General features: G+C 39.9%; 1 protein-coding gene across 1 annotated transcript in view; it reads right to left on the bottom strand.

The window, feature by feature from the left end:
• NCF1 (neutrophil cytosolic factor 1) overlaps positions 1–22,786 on the bottom strand; it is a 184,807-nt gene that overhangs the window by 8,107 nt on the left and 153,914 nt on the right. Inside the window, exon 8 of the mRNA XM_069614750.1 lies at positions 5,958–6,075. Within this exon, the coding sequence (XP_069470851.1) occupies positions 5,958–6,075 (118 nt within the window). The remainder of the gene's footprint in view (positions 1–5,957; positions 6,076–22,786) is intronic.

Here is a 22,786-nt window from a genome sequence, read left to right as displayed (position 1 = left end):
TCCAGCACTTCCTCCTTGGCAAATCATCATCTGGTCATCTACGTCAATTGGAGGACTGCAGTACACAACGCCTCCCCTGCCAGTGCTTGCACTGTCCTGACGTCATGGAAATCAGGGGAGAGCGCATCGTGACGTTGGGAGTTGGTCCATCTTCCACCCAGTACCAATCTTGGGTTGGGGAAGGGTCGGTTCCCCGTGTCATACACTCGTCTGGATACAGCAGACAGCCTGGCTGCAACTTCAACATCTTCAGCTAAATCAGCAGGTACGCAACATTCCCGTGATACTCACCATAACACTTGCTACCAGAGTGAGTCCTGAAGAACGCTTCTGTTCATCGTCTAATTAACCCTCTACTGTTGTATGGATGTCTCTGGGTTAACTTTTTTTGGAACTCAATTTGCCTTCCATGATGTTTACGACATTTGGTAAACGCTGTAATATTTTTTTTGGAACATGCACCCATCCTATTGTCAGACTTATAAATGCATGATAACTATAGTCGTTTTTCTCAATCTTTAGTGCAGACAAAATATGAAAGTACATAGCAGAATCGAAGAGGTACTCTATTGTTGATTTCTAGCAGAAATCATGTAGTGTATACTTCCCTGGAATGTCCCCTGAATGCTGCCATTCAGCATAATTAAGTTCCAGGCATAGCAAATTCTTCCCAGATCCAACTCAGCTAATTCCCTCTGGATTGTATGATGGTAGGAGTTGGTATAGAAAAATTAATGAGATCATTGTTCTTAGGACACAATATCAAGGCTTGTGCATCTGGCGTGAAAATCTCCTCCACATAGAATCCAAGAACCTGACACAGAGGCTATCAATTTTTCAAATATCAAGGCCAATATTTTCTGAAGTGTCTTGATACTTGAGCACATTGGCCTGGCAAATACATTAATAACCAAGCCCTGTGCGTGGTACAAACTAAAAGCCGAAATTTGCATGCTAACCGCCATCAGATTATTGCCCCAATCGTGTTCCATGAATGGTGAGAGCCATTGGTTGGAAACACCCACCAGCAGCCCTACTTTAGGGTGCTTCACGGTCCCCGATGAGCTGTGTTATTTCAAATTTATTTAAATTGTTTCAATTTATCGTACCATAAATTGCTCTTCAGCAAAGATTCTTGTATCATAAGGTTATCATGAGCATTCAAATATTATCTTACAAAACGAATTTCCTAAAACATATGTGTACCCTTTTGAATTCCATGATTAAATGTTTCGAATGTTATGACATGCTAGGGGCATGATTTTGTTTCCTTTGCAAATACCTGTGGTGACCACCCCCCAGTCTTTCCCACTCTCAGTCATTATCTCTTTTCCTTATCAGATGTCGCACAGGTAATCTGTACCTTTAGAGGTTATCTTGCAAGATGATACCTTGTGTGTTATTTTGGTGCAACAAAGCCTGTTGCAGGAAAATTGCACATACCCATTTCCCTAATGATGTCTATGTTATCAAGTATCATGCAAATTGCTAAGACCGATATAAAATCCATCCTCGCCACCCGCGTCTATAAAGTCTTCATATGATACAAGTGAGAGATCCCTGAAGACATTTAGGTGAAGCTTAGGCACTGCTTTAAGGATCGTGAGAATACGGCATCTGTTCATTGGGTGATATTTTTCACCAAGATGTCATCCATATTCCAAACCAAGGTGCCGCTGTGCACTTCAATCTGCCCTTCACTTTATGTTGTAAGTCTATTTTGTGCCCTTGGTCGTTCTTGCCCTTTACCCTTATTGGCACTGTGGTCTTCTCGATCATTACAGAGATTATTGCTACATATCCAAGTCCTCCTAGGAGAGTGATCAGGTTACCTACGTAAAGTGGACACCAATAAAGCTTAACCAAGCATCTCATGCAGTTATCCCCTCACAGTCCCAAAGCCACATTAATGCATTAAAAAACAAAGAAAAACACAGATCCCTCAGGTTGTAGTGCTTTTGGCCCATTGTTGAAAGCTGCCACAACACTAAGCTTCTGAAAAACACAGAGAGTTGCCCTTTCTGCACAGAACATGCAGGTCACAGTTCACCATTTCTCCTGTTGTAGGGATTGTGCACCGCTAAGCAGCTAGCTGAGAAGTTTGGACTTTTTGCACTTGCCTTCCGTGGGCGGAATAACAACCTGATTTAGGGCCTCATCACGAGTTGGGCTGTATTCCCGGCTGTAATACAGCCGACTGTAATAGCCCTAACACCGACCAGTCCGGTGGTATTACCACCGGATCACGAGGTGGGCCTTAACGGTAAATCCCCATTCCTGATTGGGTCCCTTGGATCCAATGGGGAATTTTCGGCGCTAATTATGCGGGCTAATACAGCCGGCTGTAATACAGCCGAAAACAGGGATTTTCACCTCCAGAAAAAAGCTGGAGGTAAAACAGTCGATTTAGCGCCCAACTCGTGATAGGGCCAGCCCTTAAATGTGGCTGTAATACCGTTACCACCGCATTTAAGGGCTACAGCCAAACTCGTGATGAGGCCCTTAGTGTAGAAACTTGCCGGTCCAGAAGTAAACCTACGTTAAAGGCCTCATTACATTCCTTGTTTTGTGGCTACCTGTAAATTCCAGCATACATGTGCAGTCCTTTTTGAACAGAGGTCATTACAGCAAAAATGCAAGTTTTATTCACAAGGCATGCAAGTGGGTGAAGCTTTCAACCAATGGGATGTTGGGAATGTTCAAGATGGCTGTCCCTTGATAAGTGCCAGTCTCCCCATTGGTGCAGTTTGCTACTTTGCAGTATTTATTGTGAGCTTGTCGATTAGAAAGAAGTGCTGGTCCAACTCACCAGAGGAGGCTTACAAAGTCCTTGGTGTTTAGGCACCAATCAGGTAAGTCCAAGAGCGCCAGCCTCCCTTGGTAGGCGTGTGATGCCAGATTTGGCCTCTGATTATTGCTGGCTTTTCCGAGGCTATTAAGGTTGTGAAGTTTTTTTATTATTGTGAGTAGTGCCTCAATTTATAGGATGCCTTTTTATGAATACGTAACTCAGTATATTGAGTTGGTTCTCTTAATAATATCAGTGTTTTAATGCTGGACTTCTGCAAATTGCAACACAAAATGTGGTTTTGTTCAGTTATTTAGGTTGATCGAATGTGTGGGGATTAGTTCTTGTATACATTTGTCAATTAATATGTATGTAATTTCTTCTATGATTCCGTTTTTAACAATAACCTGAATAATGATAGCATGATAAGATAACAGCGCAGTCTTTATTTTCTCCAAAATGAGCTGGTGTGTTAAGGTCCTGTGAGGATCCACATTGCCTGTTTATGCTTTCTGCTTTGACAGACGCTGTGTCTATTGTCGTTTTTGCAGGCAGGGTAAATATCCATTTGCATACCAGCTCGTCCCACCAACAAGACAGGCACAAGCTCGCTTCACTGATGCCATTCAGCAAGGCAGAAACGCTGGTCTGGTATTGCTGTTGGTACTCTTGTTCAGAGAAGACTCACCTAGCATTTCGGTGATGGACAGTCATTGTACGTGGGACAAGACTGATATGCAAATAGATAGTCCTCTGTGAATGGTCAAGTGAGCCTGAGTGTGAACCATAGAACAGGTCATTTGACCCTTTCTCCGCCTCAGTCAAGGGGCTTCCATATTTTTGCAAACTATGCACGACCGCCCACCAACATTCCTCTGCCACACCTAATTATTTTAGTTGCCAAATTCAAACCCCTATGGAAAAGCTGAGACAGCGCAATTAAGTACCTGTGGGCAGCCCTCCCACAACTAACCCCTTGGCTACAGTGGTTGTTATTGGTTTGGGTTGGGGCTGAGGGCAGGACCTACCTGTTAATTGGCACTCAGGAGTGGGCCTGGAAATTGTACACAAGACCGAGAGTCAGAGTGGAACTGTGAAATTGGTGATCTTTCCTACTCACCCTCTGAATGAGTAAAGAGACTTGCTATGCGAAACAGCGCTAATCTCTTATTTACCTAAAATAAGGGAGGGATGGAAGATGTGATAAAGGCATTGGAATCTCAATAGAGTACAGGAAGCAAACATTATTCCCAGTAAAAGAGGAGTTGAGCAGGATTAAGTGGGGTGCCGTGCAACCATATTTAATAATTATTTTAAGTATATTAGAGATTTGAAACATATCGACCGAATTGTTGTAGTCAATAAATACATATGAATTTGTGAAGGCTTCCCACATATGCAGGGAAGCATGAATAAAACCAGTGACTGTGTAGAGTGGCTGAGACTACGTTCAGAATGAGAGTGGCAGGCATTATCTGAATCCAAATCCCAATTTCAAATGATTTTGTAGGTACTGCTAGTGGAATGACAGCCCCCATTTCTGTATCCTTTGAGAATATTCAACTAGTGGTAGGGCTTATTGTGGCAAGATTGGGCTGGGGTACGACCAACCCGAACCATGGCCCACCTGGCAGGGTGATCTTTGACAATGTAGTATTTAGCATGTTTGGTCCTGGCTGTTTTATTAATGTAAGCTTTTTAGAGGCTGACAGTTAATGTAGGCTCTGCAGAGTTAATTAATGTATTGTTTTATAGGTTTGTAAATGAATGTGATTCAGGAGGATTATATTTGATTATTTGTGTTTGATGCTTTGTCAGTGTGTTTTTCACTGTTTTGCATTTGTTATGAATTACATTCTTGCATTTGTCTTACTCTTTGTTTTATTTATTTATATTTGAAAATAGTATATTTGTTTAGAAAAACATTTTGTTGAAACTTATAATAACAAGTATTAAATACTTTGCATTAAATAATGTATTAAATAATTGTCTTGCAATTTATACATAAGATACCTTTTTGTTGTATTTTATTTTATTTATTTTTTCATGTGTAAAGCATACTAAACCCAGGGGCATCAAGCTGCTGGTTACATATTGCACATAGCGTGAAAAGGAAAATGTAAATGCATAAAGGAGGTGGTTAGGGCCCTAAGGCTTGTAGTACCGTCATATAAACATTTCAAGGTACATATGTGTTGGTACAGGTCATGCTAGTTTCAAAATCGGGGACAACTGGGTTTTGAGAGTTGTTTCCTGATGGCCCAATAAGATTGTTCAGCTCTCATTTGCAAGGGTAGATCTTTCCAGCACTTAGAGGTGATTACCAGAAATCTGGACCCCCACAATCTTTTTCTCCTAAATCTAGAAATAGTCAGTTGGTGCGAGTACGCGGAGCAGGTGGGTCTGGTGGATTGAGTTTCAGAGACTTTTTGAGAGAGGTACCTAGGAGCATAGGCCGAAAGATTTGTGTGTGATGGCTAGAGATTTAAAGATTATGTGCTCCCGGATAGGAATCCACTGTGCTTTTCTTCTAGCTACAGAGATGTGCTCACACGTTTGTATGTTGAGTGCTGCTGTGAGGGCATTATTCAGAATGGTCTGTAGCTTGCTGATGTTGCAGATGTTCCTGCGAGTAATGCATTGCAGTAGTCAAGGCTCAAGCCTACGAGAGCTCTAGCAATAGTGAGGCAGCTTTCTGCGGTCAGGAATGGTATGCATGCATTGATTCTTTTTGAAGTGAGGGCTGCAGAGGAAGCAATCACATTGACCTGTCTTGCGAGTGACTGGGTGGCATCCAGGTACATTCCCAGGGTTTTGACATTGCTGGCAACGAAAGATTTGTATGGTTGGCCATTTGTATGGTTGGTACGCTTTTTAAGTGTGGATTGCGAGCCAACCACCATAATTTCTGACTTTTCATCATTGAGGCAGAGATGGTTGGAAGCCATCCAGACCTGAATGGTGTGGTAGACAGAGCATAGATTCAGTGTTGTAATTTCCCATAAGGGGGAGCAGTATTTGCGTGCTAATGCTACTTGTCTATTGGTGCTAAATCAATACGAAAATCCTCTTGTTTTTTTCTAAGTATTACAGATAGACTTTGCCTTACGGACAGCCATGTAACTGTACTTCGATTCGCCTGCCATATGTAGTTTTTCACATAGCTTACCTGACAACCCACCAGCCGTCAAGTAGCTTATGGATGACCTCAATAGACTCTCCTTCCTTGAGGGTTAGCTCGTCATCCTCATCAGCGGTGTAGCCTTTTATGGTAATATACTGCTCACCTAGGGATGAAAGAAAAGGCAACAGGCAGTAAAATTACATCTTATTCAGACTACACTGGAACAATGATTTGCCTTCTAGGTAACGTTGAAATCAAGGGGTGCAGATAGTGCCTGTAGATATTTTAGTTTTTATTGGATATGTATTGATGATTTCATTCAGAATTGTCTTGTATTATTGTGAGATTGCAGTACTGTGAAAGGAAATCTATGATTTCTGAATAAAGAGCTGTGTGTGCGAGAGAGAGAGATAGAGAGAGAGAGAAGCACAAAGTAAATGAAAAATAGTGGCATAATGTCAAAACGGAAATGACATGAGCCCAACCTGTACAAAATTACTTGTCTACTGCCCTGTGTTCATATATTAGTTTAAAGTTCTTCACGTGCCATTGACTGGGCTTATTTGGGGCACATTTCAGAAAGCAATTCCCAATTTTAACAGTAGCGAGACGTCCATGAAGGGTGGATTGACACTTCCTCTGGGCTGCATTGTATGTGCGCAACTACGAAATTTACAAAATAGAAAAATATTAAGTGAAGTGCAGTGTCAAAAACTGAAGCTTACAGTTTTGAGACCGACCTTCATTTAAGCTTTTGATACCGCAAATAATTCGGAAGGTTTTAATTCCATAATTTTTGAATTAGTGGATGCTATAATTCGCCCTGAAAAAGCTCTTTGTTGCTTAGTGCAAAGCGCTTGTGGTTATTTCTTTTACCGATAAATGTATTTGTATTGCTTGAATAAGGGGGGAAAGTATCACTTTTTTTTAAATAAGTGTATTATGAAAAAGGCCAAAAACTCCTCAATTACAAAATTGGACTTTGTCATAAAATTTTGAAAGTGCAGCAAAACATACATAGGGGTGGTGGTGGGAGTTGAAGGGGGGCAAGACGAGCAACAGTATAGGGAGAGTCCCCTCAGGAAAGGAAATAGAAAGCTGTAAAAAAAGAAATATGCAAAGAGAAAATTCAAATTCAAAGCGCAGAATTCGAAACTTCTTCAGCGATCAAATAAAGATTCTAAAGAGCAGAATATAATACATAGAGAACAATGTGTCTTTATTTGTAATTAAAAGTAATTGCATAAACAAAGTTAGGAAAACATTCTGGTCAAACTGGTTTTGGGTATATTTAAAACAGTAAAATAGAATGGAAAGAAGGCCCCCAAAAGTTGTTTTGATGAGTAGGGACATAAACAGGTATCTTGAGGTAGGCTGTCTCACTGTCTAGGAATAATGCAACCCCGGACCAGCCATTTTCTGATGCCCTTCCAAAAACAGCCAGGAAAGTACTGTAACATGCTCTAGTGTGCTAGAGGTTATGAAGAGATCCACAAGTGCATATATATATATATATATATATATATATATATATATATATATATATATATATATATACACATACACACACAAATATACATGCAGTGAAAAAACTTTGTTAAAGGGACGTTATGGTCAAGTTGCACGAATAAAAACATGACATTCAGTGAAAAAACATTGTTAAAGGGACGTTATGGTTGCAAGTAAAACCAAAAACCCACAGAAATTCACCAGTTATGGTAAGCTAAGCAACCATAATTCGTGCCACCACCGTGCACTGCTAAGACTAACAACAAGGACAGCAAAGATGACATCACAAATGTCATTGGTGACATCACTGATGATATCACATATCTTGGCCACCTTGCCTCTCCTGTAAAAACACAAAAGAGCCAAAAAAATCTAAAATCACAAAATACGAAAAAAAAACAGTTCCTTTAGGAGCCACCTTTCACAGTTAAAAAAAATAAAATTAAAAAAAATCACAGGACCCTTTGCAGCCTGCATAGTCCGCAGACAGTGCAATAGTCTGCGGAACCTGGAAAACTCCAGGCGTGTGATGGGGAAATTAAAATCATTTTAATTGTTTTTTGTTTAAAAATGGTGGCTCTAAAAACAACCTTTTTTTCTCTTTCTGGCTTTTATGTATATTTTTTTGATTATTTAGTTTTATGTACTGAACTAACAAATGTTCTACTGAACTTAATTATTTTTTCTAACTTTCACAAAAGTGCTTCTAATTTTTTTCTCTTTCCTTTTTGTTTACTTCAACTACTAAAGAATACTAGAATCCATATGTTATGTGTTCACAGAAACTGTTTCAATGGCCCTCATTACGACCTTGGCGGAGAACCATGGTGCTATTAGCACCATGGTCCATGGCGCTAAGCTGCCAACTCCGCCATGGTGGTTGGCGGACTTACCGACCCATTCCGACCTTGGCGGGGCGGTAAGTCCCCAATCCCCATTTACCCTTCCCCATTCCCATTTTTGCCCCATAGGGCATAATGGGAGTGGGGAAGGCGTTAATTACGCCACCGTAAATTACGGTGGCGTAATTAACAACGAGGTCCCTTAGCGCCATGGATTTTAACACCTGCTAAAAGCAGGTGTTAAATCCGCCATGGCGCTACGGGAACTCGTACTCAGGCGGTAAGGGTCGGCGAAGTTTACGCCGGCGTAAACCCCTTACCGCCTGGGTCGTAATGAGGGCCAATGCATTTTGAAAGTTTTCAAGAAAAGTCTGATTACCCACATCAGTCAGATGCACTCCATCTCTTTGGAAAATATTGACAATATCAAATTTGATATTTTCATTATGAAAAGATGTCATGCCAACATCCCGCAAAAAAAGCACATACAACTTTGTTCACAATGCACCTTGCTTTCTCAATTGGTGGACAACATAAATTTGAATGCATCCACAGTTGTCTCAACTATCTGAGAAAAAATTATTTTCAAATGTGGAAACAGTTCCATCAACTTTCCGAATGTATCCTTCATGGCAAACTGTAATGCAATTCCGGTAACATAGCCCAAACTGTTGCCTCCACAGTGAACTACAATGATGTCCGGATGCTGATAGGTAACCACATTTGCAACAAACGGGAGGAATTCCGCCCACTTTATTCCTTGAACTCCATACCATGAAACTTGAAATTGATCTAATCCAACATTCTCAGACAATCCACACTTCCCAGAATACACCCTCAGCCAATGGCCCCAAGAATCGTCCATGATCCAGACACACTGCTTCGCCATAGCCATCTTCACTGCACACAACAAAGATAACTCTTGCTACCCAGTCTTTCTGCACACCACACCCAGGAAACCTGATTGGCTGATCGTCCCCCCATGTCTGCGGACATCTGCGACTGTCCGCAGCCTCTGCAGTCCCGTTTCCATACCAGGCATCCTTAAAAGAGCTGAATAGCACGTGTGTTGTCCGCAGACTACAGTGGTATCCACGAACGCTGTAGCACAGGGCAGCCCTTTTACCTTTTTTACTTTTATGTTTGTAACACTACCTCATTGGCTGCTTTCAAACAGTCACCCATCCATCCACCAATCACATCCAAAAACTCTACATTTAACCCTGTCATCTCAATTTAACACTTCAGATGTGCTCTCGAACTCCCAAAGTACATATCTCCTGTTACTCACAGTCACCTGCATCAAAAACCACTGTGAAACTCTCCAAGATTTCTATTTGCAGATTCAACAATATATCTAACAAGACATAGTACGGGTATGCTTATATTTTGAAGCATGTTTTTTCAACACCTCCATAAAAAAAAAATATATATATATATATATATATATATTTATATATTTACACACAGGCTTGCTGCAATTTACCCTGTAATAGGCTTCTCAATAAGTGTATTCTCTTTTTTAACCACTCTGTCCAATGCCATCTATTATCGTGCCTTGAAACACGTGTGTATAGGCACGTTGTAAAGGCCATATCATATCAAATATCATATCATACACCACCTGCTCACATCAAGTGGCAGATACTTACAATGCTGTACGTTTAAACATGTTTCTTGTTAGGAGCATTTTCCTGAAAGTAAGAAAAATACATATGTGCATTTATAGCAGCACAGTGTGTAACTTTTTTCTAAAAGAAATGAAAACAGATGGAAAAGATGTGTAGAACATTTTGAAGTGACACTTGATGTGTGGAAGTTTAATATGGTGGCAGCAAATGCATTCTTTCTAACATGACCCATTCCAATCTGTAGGTGCTTATCCAGTTCTAGTTTTTTCTCTCCATTCTGGTACTTGTAGTCCAAGTTTTATAATAGGAAAAGTGGAACTACAAGTCCCAAAATGCAAAGAAAAAAACCAAGTCTTGATAAGCACCTATAGATTGCAATGGATCATGTTGGCAAGTATGCATGTAGTAACAATGAACTAAACTTCCACACACCAAGTGCCCCTTAAAAGATTTCCACAAATCGCTTGCATCTCCTTTTCCTTTATTTTAGAAAAACATTACATAGTGCTGCTATAAATGCACATATGCATTTTTTAACTTTCAGCACAATGCTCCTAAAAAGAAACATTTTTAAACGCTCAGCATTTTCCATTTTTCATTCCATATAAATGTCACACTTTCCAACCTCTCTCATTACCTCCCTTATAGTGCCACCATTCTCCACCTGCTCACACACATGTGTAAACTGCCAAAGTATCTGTATACAACACTTATAAAGACAGCTAAAAGGTCACCGTCTACCCTTAAAAACTACTGCATAAGATTCATCCTCGAAGCTCTAACTGACAGCGCATTTCTACTAAAGAAAAAGTTGTTTATATTGATTTTAAATTGAATGAAACCACTAACTAGATGAATCAATAAATTACAAAAAGTACTTCTAATCATGCGCAATGTCAATACAGATACCTTTTCGAAGGAGCACAGAGCCATATTTAAAGAAAGAGGCTTATAAACGAGAACAACAACAAAAAAAACGATTGCCGTAGACCGTAATGGCCAAGGGTAAGAAATGACAGGAGACATGATTATGGCAAAAGAAACTCTTATAAAAAAACATCCCCAACAAACTTTCAGCCAAATGTTCCTTTCACCCAAACAAATCTTCCAGTGTACAAATGGACATGCAGCTCAATATGTAATGTACACCAACAATCCTTCAAACCTTCACGTCAATTCCCCAATTACTATGTCAAACTAAAAGACAAAAGTAGAATGAAAACTTTACAAACCATGGACTCCTACCGAGTGCGCAGCCACACTGGACTGTGACAACAGTCATTAGTCTGCATTTCAGGAACTGCTTGCAAAAGCACCTTCCACCACATCAAAATGTTAACAATACACCATTCCGCTAGACGAAACCTTGTGCATAGACTGTACTATGTAAAAAGTCCTGCCCTAGAACTCCAAAATTTAAATAACATTCTCTTACATGGAGCAGCCGAAAAACTCCTTCGAGAAATAGAGCACATCCACAGTAAATATTTTGGAAATGAAGTTGACCTACAAAATTCATTAACTTCAGAAAACATTCGTGAAAACCTCCCAAACGCATACAAAAAGAAATAGCTATGTTTCAAAACACAGCTGCTGATATACCAGACCAAGTATGTGTCTATTGTCCCAGAGCATTTTATAAAAAAGGGCACAAAAATAGGAGATATTGCCTACAAAATAGAGAATATTGAGGAATCCCAATGGTTCCAATTAGCTGTATATCTACCAGATAATAAATACAAAATAACTTACCCCTCAATAGTTTGCACGCACTCAATACAAAGCTTGACAATAACCAAATACTATCATGTGCTATCACTAATAATTTAGTAATATTCCCACTTCCAAAACTCTTCAACAGCTTAACTTGTATGAGAGCATTATGATATAAACAGTGCACCCATTTCAAGATATAATACACCTTCAACCAAAAAAAAGCCATCTGAGTTGCTAAAAGGCATTCGTGGCAAAGTAGTATATTTGCCATTAGATCTTAAAGAAAATGTAGAAACTCTAGGAGTACAACGGCCAATAAATCAATCGTTGATAGTACTAGTTAATGGTGTACCAACAAAAGATAAAAGCATTTGGCAACAAATAGTCGACTTAAACAAAGTTAGACCAGCCCTAGAATATCTCATAGAAAACAATAAATACTACAAAGATATAAACATAGAGGAAAACTTAAGAGAAACCACCCAAATAATTCACGATTCAACACCAACTAGCCCATTTGAACGCGTAGATCCTGTTACTGCAGCAACATTTTAGACCAGTATACAATTCACCCACTACACTCTAAAGACACCCTAGAAGATGCATTAGAAACATATCAAATGCGTCAAGCCAGTGGATCCCCAATGAGCTTATGGGAGAAAAGTGTTATCTTCCTCTACTTACAGGAAAAGGAGGAAGATATGATGAAAGATCCACCCAAATTACTGCATCAGAATATCGCTCTTTACGAATGTATTCTGAAGACCCCAGATTCAGACAAAATGTAGAATATATCCATCTCCTGTTTGAAAGTGAACTAGCAACTCCATCTTATGGAGTTGCACAGAAATAAAAAACAGGCTCTCATTTTTTTTAAATATTTCCGATACCGAACTGCTTCAAAAGATGAAGAGGTTTTGCAGTCCAGTATCCCAAATCTCTTGGAACATGCGTGGTAGAAAAGAATACTGGTTCCAACCTCCCGCTGATGTACGTTTTATGCTAAGGAACCTTGGCCCACCCACATGGTTTGTTATTTAAGTTGTGTATAATACGCGTGGGATGACTTGCATGACTTCTTACACACTGCAAACCAAAATAAAGAGGGAATAAATATAAAAATACCAGGAGAACCCTTTTCTCTTGACCCTGTCAATGTATCAAGGTACTTTCACCATTGCTTCAATGCCATGCTGCACTTCATCTGCATTAAAACTACCCATATACTCAGAGAAGTGGAACACTTCTTTTGGAGAAAAGAATATCAATCCAGAGGAGCATGACACATCCACATGCTTTTATGGATAAAAGATGCTGCCAAATTTGCCCATCACAATGATGCCACTGTTTTACAATTTATTCAAAAATACATTACCTGCAACATCCCTTCAGAAACCACACATAATGACCTACGTACACAGATCCTATGCTTCCAAAAACATAAGTGTGGCAAATGCTGCCAACATAGATATAAAAACAAAGGTAAATACTATAGAAAATGTCGCTTTGGCTTCCCTAGTCCAGTTTGCACAAAAGTAAATAGCTTAACGTCTTCTGTTAGACACAGTGTAAAATGCAAATCCCCTAAAAACACATACAACATTAAAAGGGACGAAGAATCCAAGTACATCGATGATTATAATGCAATCATTGCCCTCTTGTGGAATGCAAATATAGACATAAAATGCATTGCAGACAGTTCCACTGTAGTTTCAAGATATGTCACATCCTATCTCACCAAAGCTCTGAAAACAGAGCTGAAAGACCTCTAGGATAACATATCTGACAAAACACTGTCACAAAAATTGTACAGCTTCTGTAGAAAAGTGCTCTCCCATAGAGGATGCAAGTGCTACAAAGCTGTACACTGTTTAACAGGTACAGTCTTATATGGCATATTTTAACACATTTTCTGGCAAAACCTTGGTCCAGCTTCATCCCGAAAAAGAATAATAATATCCTACCAAGAGATAGAAACAATAGCCACGAATGATCCCAACAACCAGGACATTTTAAACAATTTAATTGACACATACTACCCAAACAGAAGTACTGCTTTGGAAAACATGCCTGGACGACATAGCACAAAACTACTACTACAAAAACAATGACACAGCAGATAAGACAACTGGAAAATAGTCAGTCTCAACTTGTGAAGGAAGCCTAGTAAAATTTACCAAACCCATCATATAAAGCTATTATTTAAATCTCTGCAACATAGAAAAGGGTATTACGTGTCCCTACTGCAACTTTTTAAAACTTGGCAAAAAAAAGAATTACTAGGTGTGTATGACTCATTTGAAGCTGCTTACAAAGCAAATTAAAGCAGTATAACAAATGTCAATTTCAAATAATAAAAACAAGTGTTGGACAATGAACGCCAACAAGAGGAAGAAATTGAAGCTCTACTATATAAAGATACTCCTGAAGGCAGCCAACCTTCCCTTATAGGAAGCCAAGAACCACTTGGAAAACCACTCATTCTAAATGAAGCAGAAATAGCCATGACTGAGGTAGAAAAGACTATGTATCAATCTAAACAATCTGAAGAAAACTGGTCAGTGCTCAAATCACAGCTAAATGATGAACGGCTCACTAGAAGTCACAGAAGAAATTGAACATGGCTTTAAACATGAAAGTAAAACTTGTAGCTGTAACAATTATAAACCTCTCCTCCTATATGTAAGTGGTAAAGCTGGTTCTGGTAAAACGTTTTTAATTAAAATAATTAGCAAATTTCTGCAAGACTTAACAAACAACCACATTTCAGCTGTTGTAACACCCCCACAGGTTTAGCTGCCTACAACATAGGAGGTGTAACTTTACACCGACTACTGCTCCTCACAGTAGAACATCAAAACAAATTAGAATGCTACAAATTATCAGCAGAAGCTGCTACTGAAGTATGCAGAATGCTGAAACAAATCAAAGTGCTCCTGATAGATGAAGTAAGCACGGTTTCCAACCTCATGTTGGCTTTAATTAATCTCAGAATACAAGAAGTCCTAAAAACTGACTGCAAAGAACTGTTTGAAGGAAACCATGTTATTATTTTGGAGACGTCCTAAAGTTAACACCAGTAAAAGGTCAACCTGTTTTCAAAAGATTAGGACACAAACAATGCTGTAACACACTCTGCAGCATTGGAAATGTAAATCTCTGGCAACATTTTTGCTACAGAGAACTAACTCAAAACATACGTCAGTCTGCAGGTCTCACCTATGCTAACATTTTAAAAAGCATTAGAACTGGTCTGCTTACTAAAGATGCAAAATCCATCTTAAATACTAGACTAATCCATGACCTATATGGGCAAAACACATCTGTTCCTGATGGTATGGAACAATTAACTCAACAAAATATAAATGCATGTCCTTAATGCCAACACTTCCAAATTGTAGTCAATTCAACGATACAATGTTGAAAAAAGAAATGCAACCCATACTGCATATCAGCTCCACAGGCAAACTAGAAGTTCAGGGCATGACACTCTCTATGTGTCAACAAGCAACAGCACAACTAAATAGCTTAGAAAAATGTATCTCCAACACAGCTGGATTAGAAAAAGTATAAACTCTATCTAAACTGCAGAGAAATTCTAAAATGTGACCTTGACGTAGAACAAGGTTTAGTGAATGGAGCAATTGGTACAGTTGTTGGCTTCCAAACATATCCACATGACAACAACATTCATTTTGTCAACATCCACTTTGGCAAACTTGCAGAAGTTAAAATAGGCAGCACAATAGCAAGTGTCCTTCTTTTTCAAAGACATGTAGATGCGCAGAGAACAAGTCTCTCCATCTCCTGCATCTGCTGTCAGTATTCCACAAATCGCAAGGTCTAAGCCTAGATCATACATTGACTGACATTAGCAACTCAGTTTTTAAACACGTTATGAGTTACATAGCACTTTCACGTCTGCGTACACTCGATTGTCTATTCCCAGGTAACTTTGATGCAAACAAAATCAATACTGACATTCCTTGCATCCTAGAATACAACAGGCTATGTGCACTCCCCATCTAGATATGTACCCTGTACCTTAAGAAATTCTAACTTTAAAAAGAAAATGAATACAAACAGAACCTATAGTAGATCTCCCAGCAATACCGCTAAAGAAACAAAGAACTGCTGCTCTATCAAATAATAGAACCACAAAACTGTCTGACCAAAAACAAATGCACATCCATCAAAAGACAAAGAAACAACTGTCTCTTCTCAAGAAACTACTACAGGCCCATCAAAGGATACAGAGGCACAACTCTCTGGTCCATTTAAATTCAGCAACACAACTGGAGTAAATGTAGCAATCAATCTTCTCTTCCAATTGCCACCAATTGTTCACAACATTTACTTAAACGGCTCTGACCAGTTGTGGTTGCAAATGCTCATTTTTCACAGAAATGCCACAAATAATCCTGACAGGATTTACAGTGTCTCAGGTATAAGCCAAGAATTGGACTACTGCGCAGGCATGGTACAATTCACCATAAACACACAGGAAGATTCACAAGAATTCATAATGTATTTACTAGAACCAAAAAAGATTTCGTACACGTGGAAACATATATGCACTCTCTGCAACCATGTTGCACAAGAGCACATACCTAATGAACGATGTGTGGATGTATGCATACCAAATTTTGAATCCATTCAATTTCACCAGCTTCTGCAGAATGCAAATCATAGCAAATTATGCCCTTTTTGTAATTCAAAAATTCCAGCATACAAATAAACTCACATGGCCAATATGTGATACTAATGCTTCTAAGGTACAATGCAGATGGTACCAAAAACAACTGTAAACTTAATAGTTTAATTCACGGCCAAGTATCTCATGGTAAAAAAACATTCACAACAGTGGGCATAATCTACCACACTTGTGGCACAACCACCTCAGGCCACTATACTGCACATACCAAAAAAAAGAAGTGCTTGTTTTAAATGTAACAACACTTCCGTTACTCCAAAACATAGGTTACTAGCAAATCTAACAAATGCCTACTTAATATTCATTCAACCCAAATGTAATCACTAAAGTATACAACAATAAACAGTTGGACTACACCACCGGGTATCTAACTCCATCCATAATACTACAATAGTATGGCATATTCGAACCCAAGACAGTTAGAATATGCCAGTGGGTATCTCACTACATTAAAAATACCCTTATTTTTATTTAATTTTTATTTTTATAAAGCGCACAAACAGCCCTAGGGCATCCAGGCACTGTTACATGGAGAAAACGACTGTTACGTGGAGCGTACATAATGTGTAACATGTATAGCATTACTTTCCAATTGCAGATTGTCTTAATGTACATTACATGACATAGTATGTGTGTTAACTAATCAGCAGACGGGTTCAGGCAAATAACAATGTTTTGATGGCTTTGTGGAAGACGAGATGGGATATTTCTGCTCTGTGGTGCCCTTCATTGCAATACATTTCAAATATGTCATTACAGTTCTTGTTACTGCAATACTTCTTGTAAAATCCAATATAATTACAATACTCCAACGACCACCAAATCTAACAAATGCCTACTTAATATTCCTTCACCCCAAATTTACTCACTAAAGTATAGTACAATAAACAGAATATGCCAGCTGGTATCTAGCTACATCTAAAATACTATATTACTTTTAAAATGCAAGACAGTTAGAATACACCAACGGGTATCTAACTACATTAAACACACCCTTCATTGTAATACACTTCAAATAGGCCAGCACAGTTATTCTTAGTGCAAAACCTTTTGTACAGTCCATGCTACCACACACAACTATTCTATAACATGAACAATCTTGGGGTTTTCCCAATGACCCAATGATTATTTCATGTCAATACAACAACAGTGTAGCCCACACTAATGTTCTACCAAACATAGTACATAGAATGTACTATTTATGAGGGTCAAAAAAATAAATCTATGTAAAATGTTATGCAATTAATGGTTTTAAACTATCTTGCTTAACAAATTATATTCTGCTTTGTACAGAAAAAGAACCAGAGATTCGAGCTTTATTATTATTTTTTATTATGCACTTAAACTTTAAGCACATTTTAATACATAAAATACAGTACAATACATTGGGCCTCATTAAAAGTATGGCGGTACAGTAACAACGGTGCCGGTAAACTACTGTACCGCCATACTACGAGTTCTGTGAGTGGGTGCCTTTCTGCCAGCCAGGTCGAACCTGCCGGGCGCACCGGCACCCGAGAGCAGACTTCGACGGATGCACCGGCACCATTAATAAATGGTGCCGGTGCATCCGGTCTCCCCATTCCCACTGAGCACTACAGGGCTCAATGGGAATGGGGAGTAATAGTTATCATAACCTAGCAATGGGGATTTACTGGGTCCGCCAAGGCTGGAATGCCCCGGTAGGTCCCCATTGCCGGGTGCCGGTAAATTCATGCCTCCGGCGGCAGCCGTGCCGGTTAAACTGGCATGGCTACCGCCGGACTCATAATGAGGGCCATTGAAATTTAGATATTGTAATGTAGCAGTTAGGTGAAATAGTAGAAAACAAAATAAAACAAGAAAAAGCAAAAAGGCTTCAAACGAAGTATAGGGGAGCTCTGAAGGGGAAAAGAAATGAGTGAGCATTTCATAGTTGGGAAATCTTCTCAAAAGATGTCCGGATTTGTGAGAGGTTTTCAGAAATCGGTACTTTAGTGTGTTTTTAGAGAAAAAGTTAAAACATCAAGGCAACAGCCTTCCAAATATGGTGAGCTGCAGAGACTAATACCATTGATGTAGCACTGTTGATGTTGGACCAGAATTGGTCAGTTTCCATGGAATTAATATTTGATACAGTGTGTGAATGGCCTCTCAGATAATGAGGTTTTAGTACTGGACAAAAGGTCAGGACGTGTCATTGGGTCTCTGTTGATTTTTTACATATACTAAAGTTACACTCTTCAAGTGGAATCCTGACCATGCACCGGTTAGTTCTTTGGTGGGGAGAAGATTTAATCTAAGGCACAGAGTCAATTGTTTCAGTTCAATTGAACTATATCTCGTTAGGTAGCTGCAAGGGGCATTGGCTAAAAAGCTCTGATGTGAGTATTCCCTACATCTAGAGGATGAGTTTAACATGTCAGCATTGTAGCTCTTATCGTGGCCCTTCAAAATTGGGTATCCCCACTATAGTGGCCATATCTAAATTTAGTAGAATAGCCATTTCAAAAGCGTCCTGGCAAAGTTCTATCAAATAATTGTTTTTGTGTCCTGATAGCATTTTTTTCACCTAATTAATTCAGGATGTGATTTGTGTTATAATACGTGGGCATACGTTTGATATAAAGGAGTAGGCACTGTATCCCCCAAACAGTGGTAAGTGAACATTGACCGTATTTGAGTCTTAACACCTCAACAGAAATGGATGATGGGAGGTTGATAATGGTTCGAAGGATTTTAGCCTCAATTTTGTCCAAGCCTTGTAAGAGGCGATATGGAAGAGCTGATAGTCCATATTTTATACTAGCGATTATACTGGTATGGTAGATCTTCAATAGGGCTTGAACATTATGCCCTCCGCTTTTAACAATAAATTGTTTTGCCACCATCCATTTTTTCCATGCCTTAATCAAGGTGGCGTCCATATAGTAGTTCTTCCTGGTGACAGATTTTATCAAAGCCCAAATAATTATATTCCATCACCGTTTCCAGTTTTTGGCTGCCAAGCCTCCAGGTAATTGGTGGTTTCCAATTGATTTTGCCCGCTAGGTGCATAATTTTTGTTTTCCCTGTGTTTATTTGCATTTTTTTTTTTTTGCGTAATCGAGGAGGGCATTTATGGAGCGTTAGAGTCCTATCAGGGTCTTGTCGAATATGATTGTATTGTCTGTGTATATGATATCTCACCCTTTATTTTGGGAGGAAAGTTTCTGGCCAATGCTATCTGGGCTTGTGTATCTGAAGTAAACAGATTGTATAATATTGGGGTTAGTGGACAGCCTTGTTTTAGACCCCTCGTGGTCAGGATGAAGCTGGAATAAGATCCTACAGAAAATAATAGTATCTGGCCAAAAGCGCTCTGGCAAATGTTAGTCAGAACTATAACATATTCTTTCTAAAAAAACTGGTATATCACGTGTATTTTGATAGATTTCGGATGTCAGCCGACACGTGTTTCGACTTGCGTCTTTTTCACGGCAGCAGTTGTATTAAGAATCAACTGTGAGGCATGGTTTTGCCTCTAATTAGAATTCCCGTGAAGTCACAGCTTCCTTTATGGCACTAAGATGAATTTAAGATAAGATGGCTCATTGCCTGTTTCCTAGGGCCGTATGTATAGTATTCACATTATGCTGATGGCTGAAACTTGGTGCAAGGGTTGAATCCCTGGGTGACAGTGTGATCCTGCCCGACGCAGGGTGCTTCTGGGTGCGCCCTTTGATGTTGGCCACGCAGCTGGTCAATTCTTCTGTTAATCAGTGGCAATAGCCCTAAGGACATACCCATACTCACTGTTTTCTTTGGAATAAGATGCTGGTTGGCTCAAAAGAATCGACAAAGTAGTATCTGTGTAAAGCTGTTGTATATGATGTAAAAGAAGTGGATCGGTCCCCCAATTTGAGTAATTATTGTTAGGCAGAATTATATGCAGTACCCTTTGGGAACACCACACACAATTAAGACTACACGTGACAGTACAAATTCACCTTTGGTACAAGCCTGTACTACACAGTTAATGTGGTAGCGATGGCTGAGCAGCCAGACTTATCTCAGGAGTAGGTGAGCAGCATCCAATAGTTACACAAAGGACAGCAATCACTATGATTCAGGCAAACAGTGACTCAAAGTTTTCAAGTAAAAGAATATACATTTATGTCACTCTTCGGTTGTATAACATTACACTATTATAAGCAGTCTAAAAATCACACTCTTAATACACCGCACCACTTGCCTTAAATTCCAGACAAGTTAAGCTCACAAAATGAAGTGGGAGCAAAATGGCACTCCAGCAATTTAAAAGGGGGAAAAGACAAAGTTATTAGAAATTAAATCAAACCAACAGGTAAGTACTTGGGGCAATTGAACAAGAGGAATTACAGAGATGGGATCAGGTAGAAAAGGCTTAGGGCCAAAATCAATGGGTCAAAAGTCTTTTGCTCAAGATCACACAGTTCAGGGTAGTTTGCGGTAAAGTTCGTGGCACGGTTTCCAGACGAGGTTGGTTGATAGAAAAGTTAGTTCAAAGAGAAGAGAAGGACAAGCCCTCGGATCGGAGAAAGATTTCAAACACTTTCACTGCGGTTGAACGAAATGAGCAACCGGATTTACACAGTACCTTAAAACGGAGAGGAAGCTGTAGCTTAGGAGGATGTTCCTGGTAGTTACTGCAGGCTCACGGTTCCTGAATCGACTGTCGGACTGATCAGAAGTAGAAAGACTGGAGGGTCCTGCGCTACCCAGGGAAGAAACCAGCAGCAGAGCAAAACAACGAATGAAAGGTGCGCTCCTTAAAACCCAAGCAGGGTCCGGCCTTCCTGGCTATCCGGCCCACTGTAGCTCTGACCAGCGAATTCAACCAGAGGAGGGGTCCTGGCTTGTAGTTTGGGCGAACTGGTTGGTCGCACCAGCTCAAGGGAAGAAGTTTCCTGAAGGATCTTCTCTGTCATCGGATTCTGAAGATTCGGACCTGCAGCAGGGCTTCACCGGGTGGTTCAGTTGTTGTAGGGGTCCTCTTCTGTCAGCTCCTCATTGGTTCTTTCGTTCCAGTGGCGACTCTGCCTTTCCAGTCCCAGAGAATCACACAGAAGGGTGGCTGTCCTGGCAAGGACAGTCCCCTCAGCCAATCAAACAGGAGTGCGACTTGGGTTACCAAGGGAACCCATGGCAGGGGTCCGAAGATCCCTCCCTCAAATCCTGCCTACCTAGACTTTCAGGTGCCTTAAGGAGGGCTTCTGTGCAGAAGCCCGCAAAAAGATAGCGAACAAAGGAATCATCCCCGGTTTGGCGTCCAGAGAAAAACACGAGAAAGACTTTAAGAAAAAGAAATGGCAAATAAACCCAGCCGGAGCCAAAATAAAATGTATTTGGTCAAGCGGGTTTATGTTCGAGGATAATATAATAGCCTGAAACAATACCATGGTTATATAAGATGACTGCGGTACAAAAGTTAGGGTAGTTACCACTGCCACCAGCCAAGTCCTGATGTAAAGGGAGCGAAACAATGCTCCAAGAGGCACAGACAAAAAGGGATAAGAATTAACACTTTCCAATACTCCATGTAAGATGGGGTGTACTGGGGCTGTGGTTTAAAGTGACTAAAATAAAGTTAATGGTAACTTTACCTTTTTGGGGGACAGTAGTCAGCCCCAGAAAATGGAGTTAGTGGGAAGTCTCAAAGACAACCCAGTGTCACTGCACTGCAGGTGCTATGTAACACACATTAAAAATATGAGGCCATGGAGTAGGTGAGGCTCCAGTGCTCAAGATCACACAAAAAGTGGGAAACACACACCAAAACACATGTCAGAGTGGGAAAAAAAGGCTCACACTCTTACCAGGTGAGAAAAATAAATCCTAGAAATCCAGCAAAGCTGCTGAGGGACTCATTAGCTAAGGGAAATCAGCCATTTATGAGAATTCTCCCTAACAATTATTCCCATTGATTTTCTTTTTTTGTTTCTTCTTTGAGGTATTGGATAAGGGATATGTTAGTGATGGAAGTGTAACCTTTTCGAAAGCCCGTCTGTAGTGGGCTCATAATTTCTTTTTGCTTCGGCCCAACTAGTACGTTTTCGACGTAGAATGGTGGTGAAGATTCTTTGGCTGGAGTCCATCATTGTCAAAAGTCGGTAATTTGATGGGTGCAGCCTGTCCCCCTTCTTGTGTATTGGAACTAGGAGAGACTTGCGCCAGCTCTCTGGAATCTTGGCTATTTACTTGATTTTACCGAATAGGTTTAGCAATATCTTAGCCTAGACCTCAGGGTGTTCTTTGAAGTTTGTGTTTGGTAAACCATCTGGTCTGCGGGCTGCAGTGGGTTTAAATTTTGTTATGATGTTTGTAATATCGTCCTGGTCAATTCCTGATGGTTTGCCCTTAATCTGTCAGTATGGGGGAGGACGTATTTGGGTCCAATCCCCATCTTCAGTGTAGAATTCGCCAATATGGGTTTTCCAGAGAGTCTCAGTCACTGGATTTGTT

This window comes from Ambystoma mexicanum, chromosome 9, assembly GCF_040938575.1.
Source record: "Ambystoma mexicanum isolate Mex_15411 chromosome 9, UKY_AmexF1_1, whole genome shotgun sequence".
Taxonomy (NCBI): Eukaryota; Metazoa; Chordata; class Amphibia; order Caudata; family Ambystomatidae; genus Ambystoma; species Ambystoma mexicanum.
The sequence above is the reverse complement of the archived record's forward strand: the minus strand, read 5'-3'. Positions and strand labels throughout refer to the sequence as shown.